Source organism: Arachis ipaensis, chromosome B10 (assembly GCF_000816755.2).
Source record: "Arachis ipaensis cultivar K30076 chromosome B10, Araip1.1, whole genome shotgun sequence".
NCBI classification, from domain to species: domain Eukaryota; kingdom Viridiplantae; phylum Streptophyta; class Magnoliopsida; order Fabales; family Fabaceae; genus Arachis; species Arachis ipaensis.
In genome coordinates, this window is record NC_029794.2 from 132495051 (window position 1) to 132508252 (window position 13202).

The following is a 13202-nucleotide window of genomic DNA, read 5'->3' on the forward strand; positions in this document are numbered from 1 at the left end:
TTCGTTCTATTGTTTAAAGTTTAAACTTTGTTACACAAATAGTTTTATTTAATATTTAACAACATGATTATTTAGATAAATTTGAATTATAGATACAAGCGTTTTAATACCGTGCATGATACCACTCATCCCAAAAGCTTTAGCTGATAGGAAAGGGTAACACTAATGATTATATCTCTAATATTTCCTAAACCTCCATTGTACACATTGTATAAATATTTCATTGGCTCCTCGTACTTTCCCCAAAACTATACAGGATGCCATGTGAACAATCTCTGGAAGACCAATAAGAGCATGAAGTCATTTTATTTTATTACAAAAATATTCAACATCTAACACATTTAACTACTCAACACAGATCACAGTTAAGGCACTACCACAAACTACTACAACTAGTCAACCAGCAGTCAACCACTTGCTTACCATTTGTTCCTTCAGATCTGATCACTTCTCTTCAGAAACATGGCTGCAGAAGCTATTTTGTCTTCCGTTCTTAGTGTTGTTTTCGACAGGATGTCCTCCCCTGAAGTTGTTAACTGGATCAAAGGGAAGAAGCTTACTCAGAACCTGATTGAAAGGTTGAAGACTAATCTTTATGCTGTTCAAGCCTTTCTCGTCGATGCTGAGCAGAAGCAGACCAAGGAGAGACCTGTCAAGGACTGGCTTCATAGTCTCAAACATGCCATGTATGTTGCTGATGACTTGCTCGATGAAGTCTTCACCAAAGCTGCCACTCAGAAGGATCCAGGTACCTTCCTCTCTCGTTTCTCTGGTATTCTCAATTTGCAAGATCGGGATGTAGCAAACAGGATGGAGGAAGTCATTGATAGGATAGAGTCTCTTGTGATTCAAAAAGACACTCTTGGTCTCAGAGAGATTCCTAAGGAGAACATGTCATGGAGGATCACTACATCTCTAGTTGAAACATCTGATGTATGTGGCAGGGAAGAAGACAAGGAGGCCATAGTAAAACTCTTGTTGGATGATGATGGTGATGATACTGGTGGTCATAGTGATGTATCTGTGATTCCCATTGTTGGCATGGGTGGGATAGGAAAGACTACTTTGGCCCAATTGGTTTACCAGGATGGCAAAGTGAAGGAGAATTTTGATTTTCAAGCTTGGATTTGTGTGTCAGAAGAGTTTGATGTTTTCAAGGTCACCAAGACTATAATCGAGTCAATAACTTCAAGTTTTTGCAGCTTGACAGATTTGAATTTGCTTCAGCATGATTTAAAAGAAAAGTTGTCAAGGAAAAAGTTCTTTGTTGTCTTGGACGATGTATGGAGTGAAAGTTACGATGATTGGAATAAACTTCTAAAACCTTTTCGAAAAGGGGTTAAGGGAAGTAAAATTCTGATAACTACTAGAAGTAAAAGAGTGGCTTCTTTGGTGCAAACTGTTTCACCTTATGAATTAAGCTTATTGTCTGAGAAAGATTGTTGGTTAGTGTTTTCAAAACATGCACGTCTCTCAACTGTTTCTATGGAGAATCCGACCTTGAGAAAAGTCGGCAGAGATCTCGTAAAGAAGTGTGATGGATTGCCCTTGGCAGCTCAAGCCCTTGGAGGTTTATTGCGTGGAAATTCTGATATCAAGTATTGGAATCATTTATTGAAGAGTGAGATCTGGGAACACTCCGATGATAAGATAAAGGTTGTTCCTGCGTTAAGAATCAGTTATTACTATCTTCCTTCTTATTTAAAGGAGTGCTTTGTTTATTGTTCTTTGTATCCCAAAGACTATGAATTTAGCAAAGCTGAATTGATATTGCTATGGATGGCAGAGAATTTTTTGCAACCAGCAGGAAAAAAGACTCTAGAAGAAGTTGGTGATGAATATTTTGATGAATTGATTGCGAGATCATTTTTCCAACCTCATAAGATTTATAATAACAAGTTTGTGATGCATGATCTGGTGCATGATTTGGCAATGATATTTGCTGGAGAATTCTATTTCAGAGCTGAAGAGCTTGAGACTGCAGTTGAGGTTGATATTAAAACTCGCCATTTGTCACATAATGCCAAAGGCAATTATCCAATCTCAAAACTTTTGGGAGTTTGTGACCGAATGAAACACACAAGGTCATTTCTTGGACTCAATTTGAATTCAGATATTCCATTTAACATGGAAAATGCACCTTGTATCTTGTTGTCAAAGTTGAAGTACCTGAGGGCTTTGTCGTTCAACTGCTTTCCTCTTGAGTCATTGCCTGATTCAATAGGTGAGTTGATTCATTTGCGTTACTTGGATTTGTCTGACACCCGCATCATGACATTGCCCGATACACTTTGTAACTTATACAATTTACAGACCTTGAAGCTGGCTGGATGTGAGAAACTAAAAGCCCTTCCTGTTGGCATGAAAGATCTAACAAATTTGCGTTACCTTGATATTAGGGGGACTGATTTGCGTGAGATGCCGGAAGGCATGAGCAAATTGACAAGTTTGCAGTTTTTAAGCAAGTATGATGTCGGGAAGCGTGAAGGGAACAAGATTAATGAATTGGGAGCACTTGGAAATCTACACCAAACAATTTTGATTGACAAATTGGAGAATGTGGTCAATAGCAGCGAAGCTTTGGAGGCAAGAATGTTTGATAAGGATGGCATTGAATCTTTGTTCTTGAAGTGGTCGCCAGATGAATATGAGAATACAGTTGATTCCCAAATTGAAAGAGATATACTTGAAAAGTTACAACCTCATCGTAATTTGAAACAACTAAAAATTTGGGGTTACAGGGGTACAACATTTCCGGATTGGTTGGGACATTGTTCTTACCACAACATCACCCAAATAACACTGGGCGGTATTTTTCCGTGTTATGTCAAGAATTGTTGTATGCTTCCTTCACTTGGACAGTTGCCCTTTTTGAAGCACCTGGACATTTCAATGTTTGAAAGGCTTGCTATTGTGGGGGCTGAGTTTTACCGAAATGATGAATCTTGTCTGGAGACTCCATTTCCAATGCTTGAAACTCTTAGATTTTACTCAATGCCTTGCTGGGAGGAATGGCGTTCGTTGGAGTTCAATGCATTTCCTCGACTTAGGGAGCTTATCATATGGAATTGTCCCATGTTGAGAGGAGATTTGCCAAATCAACTACCATCTTTGGAAGATCTTTTTATTCAGAATTGCGAGCAGCTCAGTTGTTGTGTTCCAAGAGCTCCCGCGATTACCTCTTTAGGCATAGAAGGAAGCAATGAAGTGAGAATTGGGGAGCTGCCTCCGTTGCTGGATAAGCTATCAATTGATGGAAAGCATCAAGCGGAGTCGGTGATGGAGGCCATTGCGCACACCCAACTCACTTGCCTCACATATTTATGCATCTCAGGTTGTTCATCCCACGTATTGTTTCCAGTGAGTAGTATTCCCGCATCACTACAAGAGCTGACGATATCGAATTGCAACAAATTAGAATTCCGAATGGAAGGCCAACACCACTCATTGCATGATCTAACCATACATAACAGCTGTGATTCGGTTACATCCTTGTCGCTGGATTCCTTTCCAAATCTCCTGCGTGTCAAAATCAGCAAGTGTGAAAAGATGGAGTCTCTCGTGGTGTCACGCTCTCTTTCATGTCTCCGTTCTTTAAATATAAATAATTGTGGGAGTTTGAAATCCCTCAAGACGCTATGGATGGCATCACCTCAGCTAGAAGATCTCAGATTACTTGGTTGCCCAGAGATTGATTTGTGTGCTACAGGGGATCCACAGCGTAGCTTGAGAAATCTTACCATCAGCTACTGCGAGAAACAACTCAGCTGTGTAGCATCGCAGTTTCATGGGCTTACTCATCTTCGTATTGAAGGTGAATATGAGAGTGTGAAGTGTCTCCCTAAGGAAGGTTGGTTGCCTGCCACCCTTGAGTCTCTCACACTGGGTCGCATTGAAAGTGTGGAGATGTTGGAATGCAAGGGACTTGCCCACCTCACCTCCCTCCAACAATTACGTATTGAATATTGTTACAATTTGGAGAACATTGACGGAGAAAAGCTGCCTGCCTCTCTGTTACGACTCATCATCCTTGGAAGCCCTTTGGGTAAACGGTGTGAGATGAAGGACCCGCAGGTTTGGCCCAAAATTTCCCACATCCCCGCCATTCAAGTTGATTGGAGATGGATTTGGTAATCCAACAACTTCAACAGGTAATTGTTTCTGTCTCACACAACGTTATTCTGTGTTGCCCAATGCCCAGTCACTGGTTTTTCATTCTTCATTGTTATTAATGTCTTGTATCATTCATACAGCTTTTCCAACAAGAGATAAATTGTGCAGTTACGATTTTGCTTTTGATGCATCCATAATATTCAATCATTGTAATACTCAGAGGAATTCTCAGAAACAAGACAATGATAATAACTGCAACAGAGGAAGGTTCTTGAGGATATAAGGGTAGAAAACAGAGAATGGAATTCTCACCATGATTGCTTTCATATAAGTGGTTAAGAAACCTGATGATAAAAGTGGTATGGATGGCTGAACTTCAAATCATTTCATGAAAATTTGCATATTACCTGAGAAGGAATATCAACTTTATAATGTTGGAATAACTTTGATTACTCGATATGAAAATTTGTATGTGGTGGTTGAAACTTTCTTGCAGAAAGCAACTGAGCAACCAGGGACAATCATGGACACAATCCAAGAGATTCAAGAGCGGCATGACACACTGATTTATATAGAGAGGAGCCCCAGTGAACTTCATCAACTGTTCTTCGACATGGCTGTTTTGGTCCAATCATAAGGTAAGCAACTCAATGACATAGAGACCCACGTGGCAAGAGCAAATTTTTATGTCTGCCGTGGGTCCGGCTGTTTCAGTTTGCAAGGAAGCACCAGAAGAATACCGGAAGTCCACCTTCATTGCCTTCATAATATTGGTCATTTTCATATTGATTATTGTCCAGTCACCAAAATAAAAATATTGATTATTGTCCTTCTTATTGATCATCGTCATATTTACCTTTTGAATTTCGGTTCATGTGTATGTTACACTCTAAAATTCTTCCAAACCATCTGATAATAAATTTCATGCGCATGAACTAAAGTTTAGCAGATAAATTTAGTTTTGCTTTAGTTAATGGGATATTGATTGGTGGCTATGAACAAATTGGACTAATTCAAAACAGCATATGCTGTCAGTGTGTCTCATAACCGTTGCATTGTAAAATGATACCTTGTTTGTTTTTCTGGAACCTACCCTTTTCAAGATTTAGACTCTCATGTTCATGGTCTGGAAGGTTATAGTTGTAGTGAAATAAGAGTGGCAAAAATTCACAAATGAAACAGTACAACACCAATGAAATGAAAAGTATAGGCAATTCAAAATATTTAAATGGTTAAATGATGAAAAGGGAATGAATTAAGATGATGATGAAGACAATCTTGAAGAATGCCATAGTCTGTCCACTTGCATTCACTAACCTTCTCCATTAGTTGACACCAGCTCCTTATTATTGGGTCTAATCTCTTTTGCATGCATGTATTTTGTTTTTGGGGATTTTAAAAATTTTCTTTACATGTGTCACATGCTATAAATATTGTTGAATTACCTTGCTTGGAGTTTATATATTGGAGGAATGAGATTAGTTGTTTTGCACCCTTAAACGGTTAAACCTATGGTCTAAGATTTGTTTTTTTCTCTATTTTCTTGTGCATTGTTGATTAAGAATTGCATGTTTTGTTAGAAAAATAACAAAAATTAGTCAATAATGCAGCAACAACTATGTTTATCCCCCTTTATAATACGTGAACAGTTGAATAGTAGCACTAAAATTTTTGAGAATCAAGAAAAGCTGAAAGTTTCCACCTCAAACCATCAAAGAAGAGAAGCAATTAAAAATAAGAATATATTACCAATGCATCAACCAGCTGTTTAAACGTATTATTTACCTACTGTAAACACTATTTGCATCTCTTTTTACATATTATAATAGATAAATAGATATTTCAAAATATAACATGTACAATACAAGTAGTGGAAATTTATTATGATTATTATTATTATTATTATTATTATTTTGCATGATGTTCAAAATCACTAAGCTACGGTTTTATGTTGCAAAAATTCCATAAATATTATATCATATAGAAAACTATTTTATGATACTTTTATTTAATTTGTAATATTGATTAAAACTAATAACCTATAAATTAAAATATTGCATTAGCTATTAATCACATAAATTTAGGTTAGGATCGGATGTTGAGTATTTTCACAGAGAAAACTCGAGTATTTGAGCAATTACATTGTCAAAAACTCTATTAGCGGAAATAAAGTGCAATTTTTTAAATGATGCAATGTAATTTCGAATTATGAATTCCGTCTAACTGTATTTTTATTGATAAAGGACCAAAAAGTACTTCCGTATAAAGTTACTTAATTAGCTAGTGTGCATGAATAAGTTCTAAAGTATACAGTGTGATTCATTAGATATTTTTACTTTATTATTCTTTCCAAATTATAAAGAAAACGAAAAAAAGATTGTAAGAATAGCTCAATTGAATATATTGAGGATACAAAAAACAAAAGGAAGAACAACAGTGAGAGTTGGTTACTAGTGTTATATACCAAGAATACAACGGAGAACAAATGGTGCCTAATGTGGTGCATTTCTTTCAAGCTACATTTACAAGTTTAAACTGATCTTTCATCTGCTACATCATGGAGCATGATCATTGTTTGTGATTCCTATTCTTGAGGTTTCCTTGCTGAATATTTGGTGATGTATTCTCAAGAGTAGTACTCAGATGATGAGCAAAGGTGCGGCGCTGAGTCTTTTCCTGGAAATTCTTATAAGGTCTCTGACTCTGAGGAGTAGCCTTTCTTGATTCAGATTGTATCTGTGGATCCTGAAAGTATAAATTACAATTAGAAAAATTAAGGATGTGTTTGGTTTGCGTTTTTATTTTCTATTTTCATTTTCAGGATCTTGTGAAAATGAAAGAGAAAATAGGACAGAAAACAGAATTTTGTTGTTCTAAGAACCAAATCAAATTTTATAAGGACTCAATTATCCGGAACCGCATGGAGATTAAGAACAATATTGTTAACCAAACAAAGCTTGAGGAGAAAATGGGAATGAAGATTATATTATTATTGCAAACAGTTTAAGATACCTTCTGTGTCTCCTTGTTTGATTCTTTCCTTTCCTTGTAAAAATCAGGTAGTGGCCTTGCTTTGAAGCAAAAACTTTGGCGAAGTTTTCTGATATCTGTCTCTGCTTTTTCCTGCAAAATGAGGGGATTGAATGATTTGGTGCTTAAACTGAACTGAGGAACTAGATATTGTTCATAGTAACAGACACTTGGTATTAAATTTTATTTGTCAACCAACCTTGAGTTTTGTATGAAGTTGCACTTTTTGTGCCTCATTGGCATTGAACTTTTCTTCAAGTTTCTGAAATTGATTTAGATCAATAGAGAAAGGAAAGGCAAGTAATTTAGTAACTCAGTTAATTAATTCTCATTTCTATTTGTAGTAAGGTTAAGTAAAGCTCATAAACAACTAAATTTGATTGATGGCAGAACCTTCTTCCTTCTTGCAGCCCTTTCTTCTGTCCTCAAGCTGAAAGGTGAGGATATCATTGGGGATCTCATTTTATTTCTGCAATCAAGTAGAAACATTGTAAATACTAATGTAAAGAAGAGTACTCACAAAAGCCATAAAACTTCTTTAAGCCAGAGATAGATTATGTAAACTTGTGGTCCTTGAAACTAAAGATAGCATGTTTCAACTAATTGACAAACTCTACATTATGTCAAGCATGGATAATATTTGAACATAGGAACAATCCAAATCCATATAGCACAATGAAAAATCTTATAACACCTTAAATCAGAGTGGAAATGACTTACTCTGTTGAGAGCAAGCGCCATTTAGAGCTGGCTGTATTTTTGCCTGTGCTTGATAAATCAAGAGAAGTTTTGTTCCTATGGTTTAACAAAACTCAAATGCACCGAATCAGGATATAAAAACAGTTTTACATCATAATTAACAACTTACTAGAATTAGGTACCTTTTCTTTTCTGTTAATGGGGTCAATGCAGAATGCATCTGCATCTCCTTCTTATAAGCCTGCATTTAAAAAGCAACACTTTAACATGATGGAAATATAGATTGTGAAAATATTGGCAAAGAATCTGACAAACCATAGTTGGTGTTCTTAGAGGAGTTAATGATGCATCCTTTGAAGCCTTTGAGGAACCAGCACTAGCTCTTGCACTTTCAAATTTCTTCATGACTGATGCAGTCAATCTATTAAGTTCTCTAATCGGCGCAAAATTGACCGACTTGTAAGGAGTAGATCTTCTTTTATCAGCAGAGCTTAGTAATGAAGCATGCTTGCTGCTACTAGTTGGGGTAGCAGCAATATTACAGTTATCTCTCTTTGAAGAAACAGTAGCTGCTGTTGATTTGGTTGGTGTAGAAGCAACTTTGGAGGTTGCATTACTCTTTAACAATTGGAAGGAAGAAACTGGTGGTTTCTTCTTGCTAACTAAAGGCAAAATTTCTTGATCATAGCTTGAACCCTGCTGAAATAATCAAATATTAAATCAATGTTATGATCTTGATTCTTAAACAATCAAACCAAAGAATAAAACATTAAGATTAAATTTTCTAAAAAGACAAACATTGTGAATCAAGAGAGTAATATCAATAACCACCTTCAGTAATGGTGTCATAATTGGAGTTGTTTCAAGGATCTTTTCAGCATCTTCATTTTGGCTTTGCAGTTCAATCTTCATTGAATTCCCAACCAAAGGTTCTTCTTCCATCTTTGACACAGCTTCTTCTTCATATTATGTATCTAATTATTTATATATTCATGTGAAACTTGTTATATTACATACCATCTATGAATTCAATGTTGCACTCTATAAAGTACCTTGTGTTATAAAGGGATTCACTTGACTTTTAGTTCTCAGTGCTGATTTGCGAAGAAACATTGAAAACCTAGAGAAGAATAGTGTTACCAGTTTAAGAACTCTGGTCAATCTTGGATCCAAGGTGTACTTGCAAGCAGAAGTGTAAGTCGTGATCATATCATATTTTCATTTTATTTCGCTGCTGTTTTTCTTTTCTCAGTGTTGGTGACCAATTGCATTTTTCAATTCTTCAAATTACACATTTTCTTTATTTCTTTTGACTTTGCTCTTGGCATACATGTGTTTTATCATCAATCCTTATTATGAAGCATATGTTATGTGTTATAAAGATATATGTATCTACTTTTTGAATTTGGATCTTCTAAAGTTTGAATTTTACTTTTAGAGAATAAAGTGTGATCTTCTACCTTTGAATAGTTTCTCTTTTATATTTATTTTTGGTCCCACCTATGAAATAAATGGTGAGAGATCACACTTTATTCTCTAAAGTGAAATTCAAACTTTAGAGAATCTAAATCCCTACTTTTTAGTCATTACTCATCACCATATTCTCATCAAAGATATATGCTACATGCTTCAACTTTCATATCTGCTTTATCTTTCTTTCGTGAACCTACAACCTTGCAAACTAAGAGCATTTCTAAGTTGGTTTTATTTTAATTTCATTTTGGATCCCGCAAAATGTCACATTAGCATTTGTCCGACTTGAGACTAAATATGAGAATTTTTCACTCTAATGTTTGGTTTTAATTTGTATAAAACTTTATATGAACTGCACAACTTAAATTGGTTCTTCAACAAAGTGAGACCGTCTCTCTAAAGTGATACCAGTTTCATTTCATCAATTATCTCCAATGTAAAGTGAAATTTCGAGCCATTTCACTTCATGTACATGTCAGATTTAAAACTCTAAAAAGCACTGCATTGGAGTTGCTCTAAGAAACCTCTCCCCACATAGTCCACTCCTTTATCTTTTCACTTTTGCATCAATAAATATAGACCTTCATATTCTCTCTTTAATCTAGTGAAATTCCCATTTTTAATCTATGTTAAATGTTGATAAAACTTTGCAGGCCCAATACACAGCATATTTTTGTGGATGTAGGGTTGGGATTCCATGTTGAATTTACTTGGTCTGAAGCTTTGAACTACATGCAGAAAAGGGAAGAAACGATAGCTAAGTAAGATATTTTCACTTAACATATTTTGTATAGCTAAAACATAAAGATCAATCAGCCTTATTATGCCTTTCCAGGTTTGCTTTTGAAATTTTAAGCAACATTATATGCCTTACTTAAATGGAGTGGTTTAAAGGACAATGGATTGGAACAAAATGTTTAGTAAAATTGTAGCCCAAGATCCTCATGTTTTCTGTGCTGAACATCGTTTGCATCGATGACCACCATGAGCGTTTTATTATACATCTCAAATTAAGTGATAAACATGAACTGAACTACTTGATTTTCCTTGGACATTGACATTAGTACTATGGCTTGGATGTGTCGTAGATGATCATATTCAAGATTTAAGTGCAGTTCTTATTTCAAGTATGCTGAGGGAATTTATTTATGACAAGTTTTGTGTGCCTTTTCTTTCTATCTTGCATGATTTTTGTACGTGGTTAGACTGAAAGGTCGCAACTGATAATTGATCAGTGTATAGAATTACTATTTACTCTGGCTTGTAAGTTGGAATATTTGGTCACTTACCAAGTCGTCATTAAAAGAGTGATTAAAAAGGCTAGAGTAGCAAAATAAAGAAAATATAGCCTGAGCATTTTGAGCATTGTGGTGTTATAAAAGGATGGTATCTAATCAGCGGGTGGCAGTGGCGGAGCCACGTTTGTGGGAAGGGGGGCAATGGCCCCTCCCAAACCTGTAACTTTTTAGTTTAGTTTTCTTTTAATTTTTAATTTTTCTCTCTTCTTAACTAATATTTTTTATGTTCGCCCCTCCCAAAAAAAATTCTAGCTCCGCCCCTGGCGGGTGGTTCAAAATTTTGAAACTATGTCACGTCATTTTGGCCTGGGAACAATTATATATGCATGCAGATACTTGTGACTGTTAGTTATGTAATTGAATCTGTGAAGATTTTAACTTCTTTGTTCTACTTTGGCAATCAATTGTGAAAAATCTTTGCCCTTTTGTTGTCTTTTCTTTTTGTCTAGACGGGGCAATGAGTTTCTCTTATTTGCTTTTTCATTTGAAGTCTGAAAATAATGCTAATTGATTTCAACAATAATGTTGCAAATTCAAATTTAGGACATGGCTTATTTTTTTTCAAGCAAATAGATGAGTACAATTAGTCAGTTGCATCCATTAAAGCGCATATCAAACTGGTATGTTTTGTTGAAGGTTTCCCTTATTATTATTATTATTGTTGTGGCCATTCTTCCCACTAAAGGGATTGGTACTTTGATGATTTTACTTTGATTAGCAAAGTTGTAATTCTATCCAAATATTGTTGATTTTACTTGCTTTATTTGGAGTTATGAGAACTTTTTCTTCCACTATTTCAATCGTAGGTTCTCGAAGGGATTCGAGAATTACTACAACTTCCAGCTGAGAAATCATTACCAGAGTGGAATTTTTTATGCTTGCTTAGTATAATTTCAGATCATTCATCTTTAGTCTCTTTTGAACAATTGTAAATTCCGGATCATTCATGTTTAGTCTCTTGTGAAAAATTGTAAAGGAACAATGCAAGGCAATGATGTGATCATGTGAAACAGGACAAAGATTGTTATTTATCCAGTATGAAAAGTTGCATCTTTGTCTTGTTTACTCCAAATATTGTCAATCTAATTGCATATAATATAATGATTAAACACGAAACCAAAACATTGATTAAGAACCCATAGGGCCAAGTCCTTTCATCTGTGATTCTCTTTAGTTGAAATGCTGATCTTAGTATTTCCCAACATTCTGCAGAATGTTGCCGAAGTTCTTATACTTGTAAAATACATTTAGATAAAGAAACTTCGTTTAGTGGTGTGAATGTCCTACCTAAGGAGAGACAAAAGTATACCTTTCTTACCATACGAAACATTTTTTGACCCTCCAAATTGTGGGATCAAGAAAGGTCAAATTCAGGAAGTCTTTCTTGCTATTCTCTTTTACCTTAAATCAGAAGCCAGATGCCCAGACGAAGGTGCATGGCCACGTAAGAATGCCTTTAGATCCGTGTAGGATTGTATTAATCTTGCCATAGCTCATGTAAACCTTCGTCGCATCCTAAGATACAACACAATGGTATCTTTTGATTCATGTAATCCACTCCATCTAATGAGAAGAGGCTTTAAGTAAGTATAAGTTTTTGGAACATTTATGGTATGTCACTTAATTAGTTAGGATGAATCACCCTAGATTTTAGGCTCGGTTTAAGGAAGTTTCTGAATTTTATCCACCATTATGAAGTGTGTATCATGATATATGTGATTCTCATTGTTAGATTTAGCATCTGCTTCATTCTTCTTAAAAATATTATGTTTTATTCCCATACTATTTTTTTTTTTTTTTGCCTAAATTGAAATGTTGCATTAGCTATTAGTCGCATAAATTTAGTGTTTTTTTTAGCGGGTTGGATGAGCAAGGTTTGATGGAGAGTATTTTTATATAAACAATTTGGTATTTATATATCACTAAATAAATTTGACTTTTATATAAACGAAAGTGTTAATAGTTTTTTATTCGAATAAAAGGTTTTTGGTTCGATACTCATCTCTAATATATTTTTTTATATAGCGAGTCGGATTAACAACTCTATTTGACTGCGTTGAATTAGATTAGCTACCTATAGATAGAATTGTTTATGCCGCCTCTGATCATGATTAAACTTATCTTACTATATCCCACTTATTGCCGGTGGAACAGTTAATAGTTTAATACCATTACATGTTTGCCTAACTCTTCAACGAGGCCAAAGGGCAATTTTTTTTAGAGGAAGTATCGGGAGTATAATGTGTACAATGGGGATTTAGAGATGTTCAATTCAGTAGGATATCAAATGTTTATTATTCCTGATATCCAGATGGTTATTTTAGATAGCATGGATATATTGTGTTTAAGAAATTAATAGTATTTTATTCTAAATATTCATTTTTTAACTTATATTGAACTAAATAAATAACCTATTGTATATATTGTACAAATACTCTATTGGCTCCCTGCAAAATTCTTCTTTTTAAACTCTCATAATTATGTATATGTGCAGAAAGAAAGTGCATTTTTTAAGGGATGGCGCTTAAGGGATCCACATCCTTTAGTAAGCCTATCATATAACATCTTATACGAGAAGGAATGCAATAT

The 13202-nt window shown here is 35.0% G+C and overlaps 3 protein-coding genes across 8 annotated transcripts; 2 read left to right on the forward strand and 1 right to left on the reverse strand.

Annotated features, from left to right (window-relative positions):
* LOC107622045 (putative disease resistance RPP13-like protein 1) lies at window positions 273-4985 on the forward strand. Of its 4 annotated transcripts, none has more exons than XR_001616044.2 (3): window positions 273-4151; window positions 4254-4472; window positions 4610-4985. XR_001616044.2 is itself a non-coding variant. In XM_016323975.2 (2 exons), exon 1 carries the CDS (start codon window positions 463-465, stop codon window positions 4132-4134), a length of 3672 nt encoding a protein of 1223 aa, XP_016179461.1. In that variant the 5' UTR covers window positions 273-462; the 3' UTR covers window positions 4135-4151; window positions 4610-4985. The 4 variants fall into 4 exon arrangements, 1 of the variants encoding a protein (XP_016179461.1); XR_002356726.1 differs by having other exon boundaries at window positions 4346-4472; XR_001616043.2 differs by having other exon boundaries at window positions 274-4151; window positions 4336-4472.
* On the reverse strand, window positions 6408-8872 carry LOC107622048 (protein WVD2-like 4). 3 transcript variants are annotated; one of them, XM_021114957.1, is made up of 8 exons: window positions 8674-8870; window positions 8158-8538; window positions 8025-8083; window positions 7864-7938; window positions 7537-7612; window positions 7343-7405; window positions 7126-7236; window positions 6408-6858 (listed from the first exon to the last, which is right to left on the reverse strand). In XM_021114957.1, exons 1-8 carry the CDS (start codon window positions 8782-8784, stop codon window positions 6682-6684), a joined length of 1053 nt encoding a protein of 350 aa, XP_020970616.1. In that variant the 5' UTR covers window positions 8785-8870; the 3' UTR covers window positions 6408-6681. The 3 variants fall into 3 exon arrangements, with proteins under 3 accessions (XP_020970616.1, XP_020970615.1, XP_016179467.2); XM_021114956.1 differs by having other exon boundaries at window positions 8158-8541; XM_016323981.2 differs by lacking the exon at window positions 7864-7938 and having other exon boundaries at window positions 8158-8541; window positions 8674-8872.
* On the forward strand, window positions 8921-10076 carry LOC107621279 (protein UXT homolog; the record flags this gene model as incomplete). Its single annotated transcript, XM_021114726.1, is given in 2 exon segments — window positions 8921-9036; window positions 9969-10076. Coding segments are annotated over 2 exon segments (224 nt in total), but the record flags the coding sequence as incomplete, so codon positions are not given.

Bases quoted from the DNA above. Each gene is read 5' to 3' on its own strand.
- LOC107622048 (XM_021114956.1), bottom strand. From the start codon at position 8,784: ATGGAAGAAGAACCTTTGGTTGGGAATTCAATGAAGATTGAACTGCAA. The intron at 8,084-8,157 runs GTTTGTCAGATT...TTTTAAATGCAG, and splicing joins CTCTAAGAACACCAACTATG to GCTTATAAGAAGGAGATGCA. The intron at 7,939-8,024 runs GTACCTAATTCT...GTTAAACCATAG, and splicing joins CCATTAACAGAAAAGAAAAG to GAACAAAACTTCTCTTGATT.
- LOC107622045 (XM_016323975.2), top strand. From the start codon at position 463: ATGGCTGCAGAAGCTATTTTGTCTTCCGTTCTTAGTGTTGTTTTCGAC.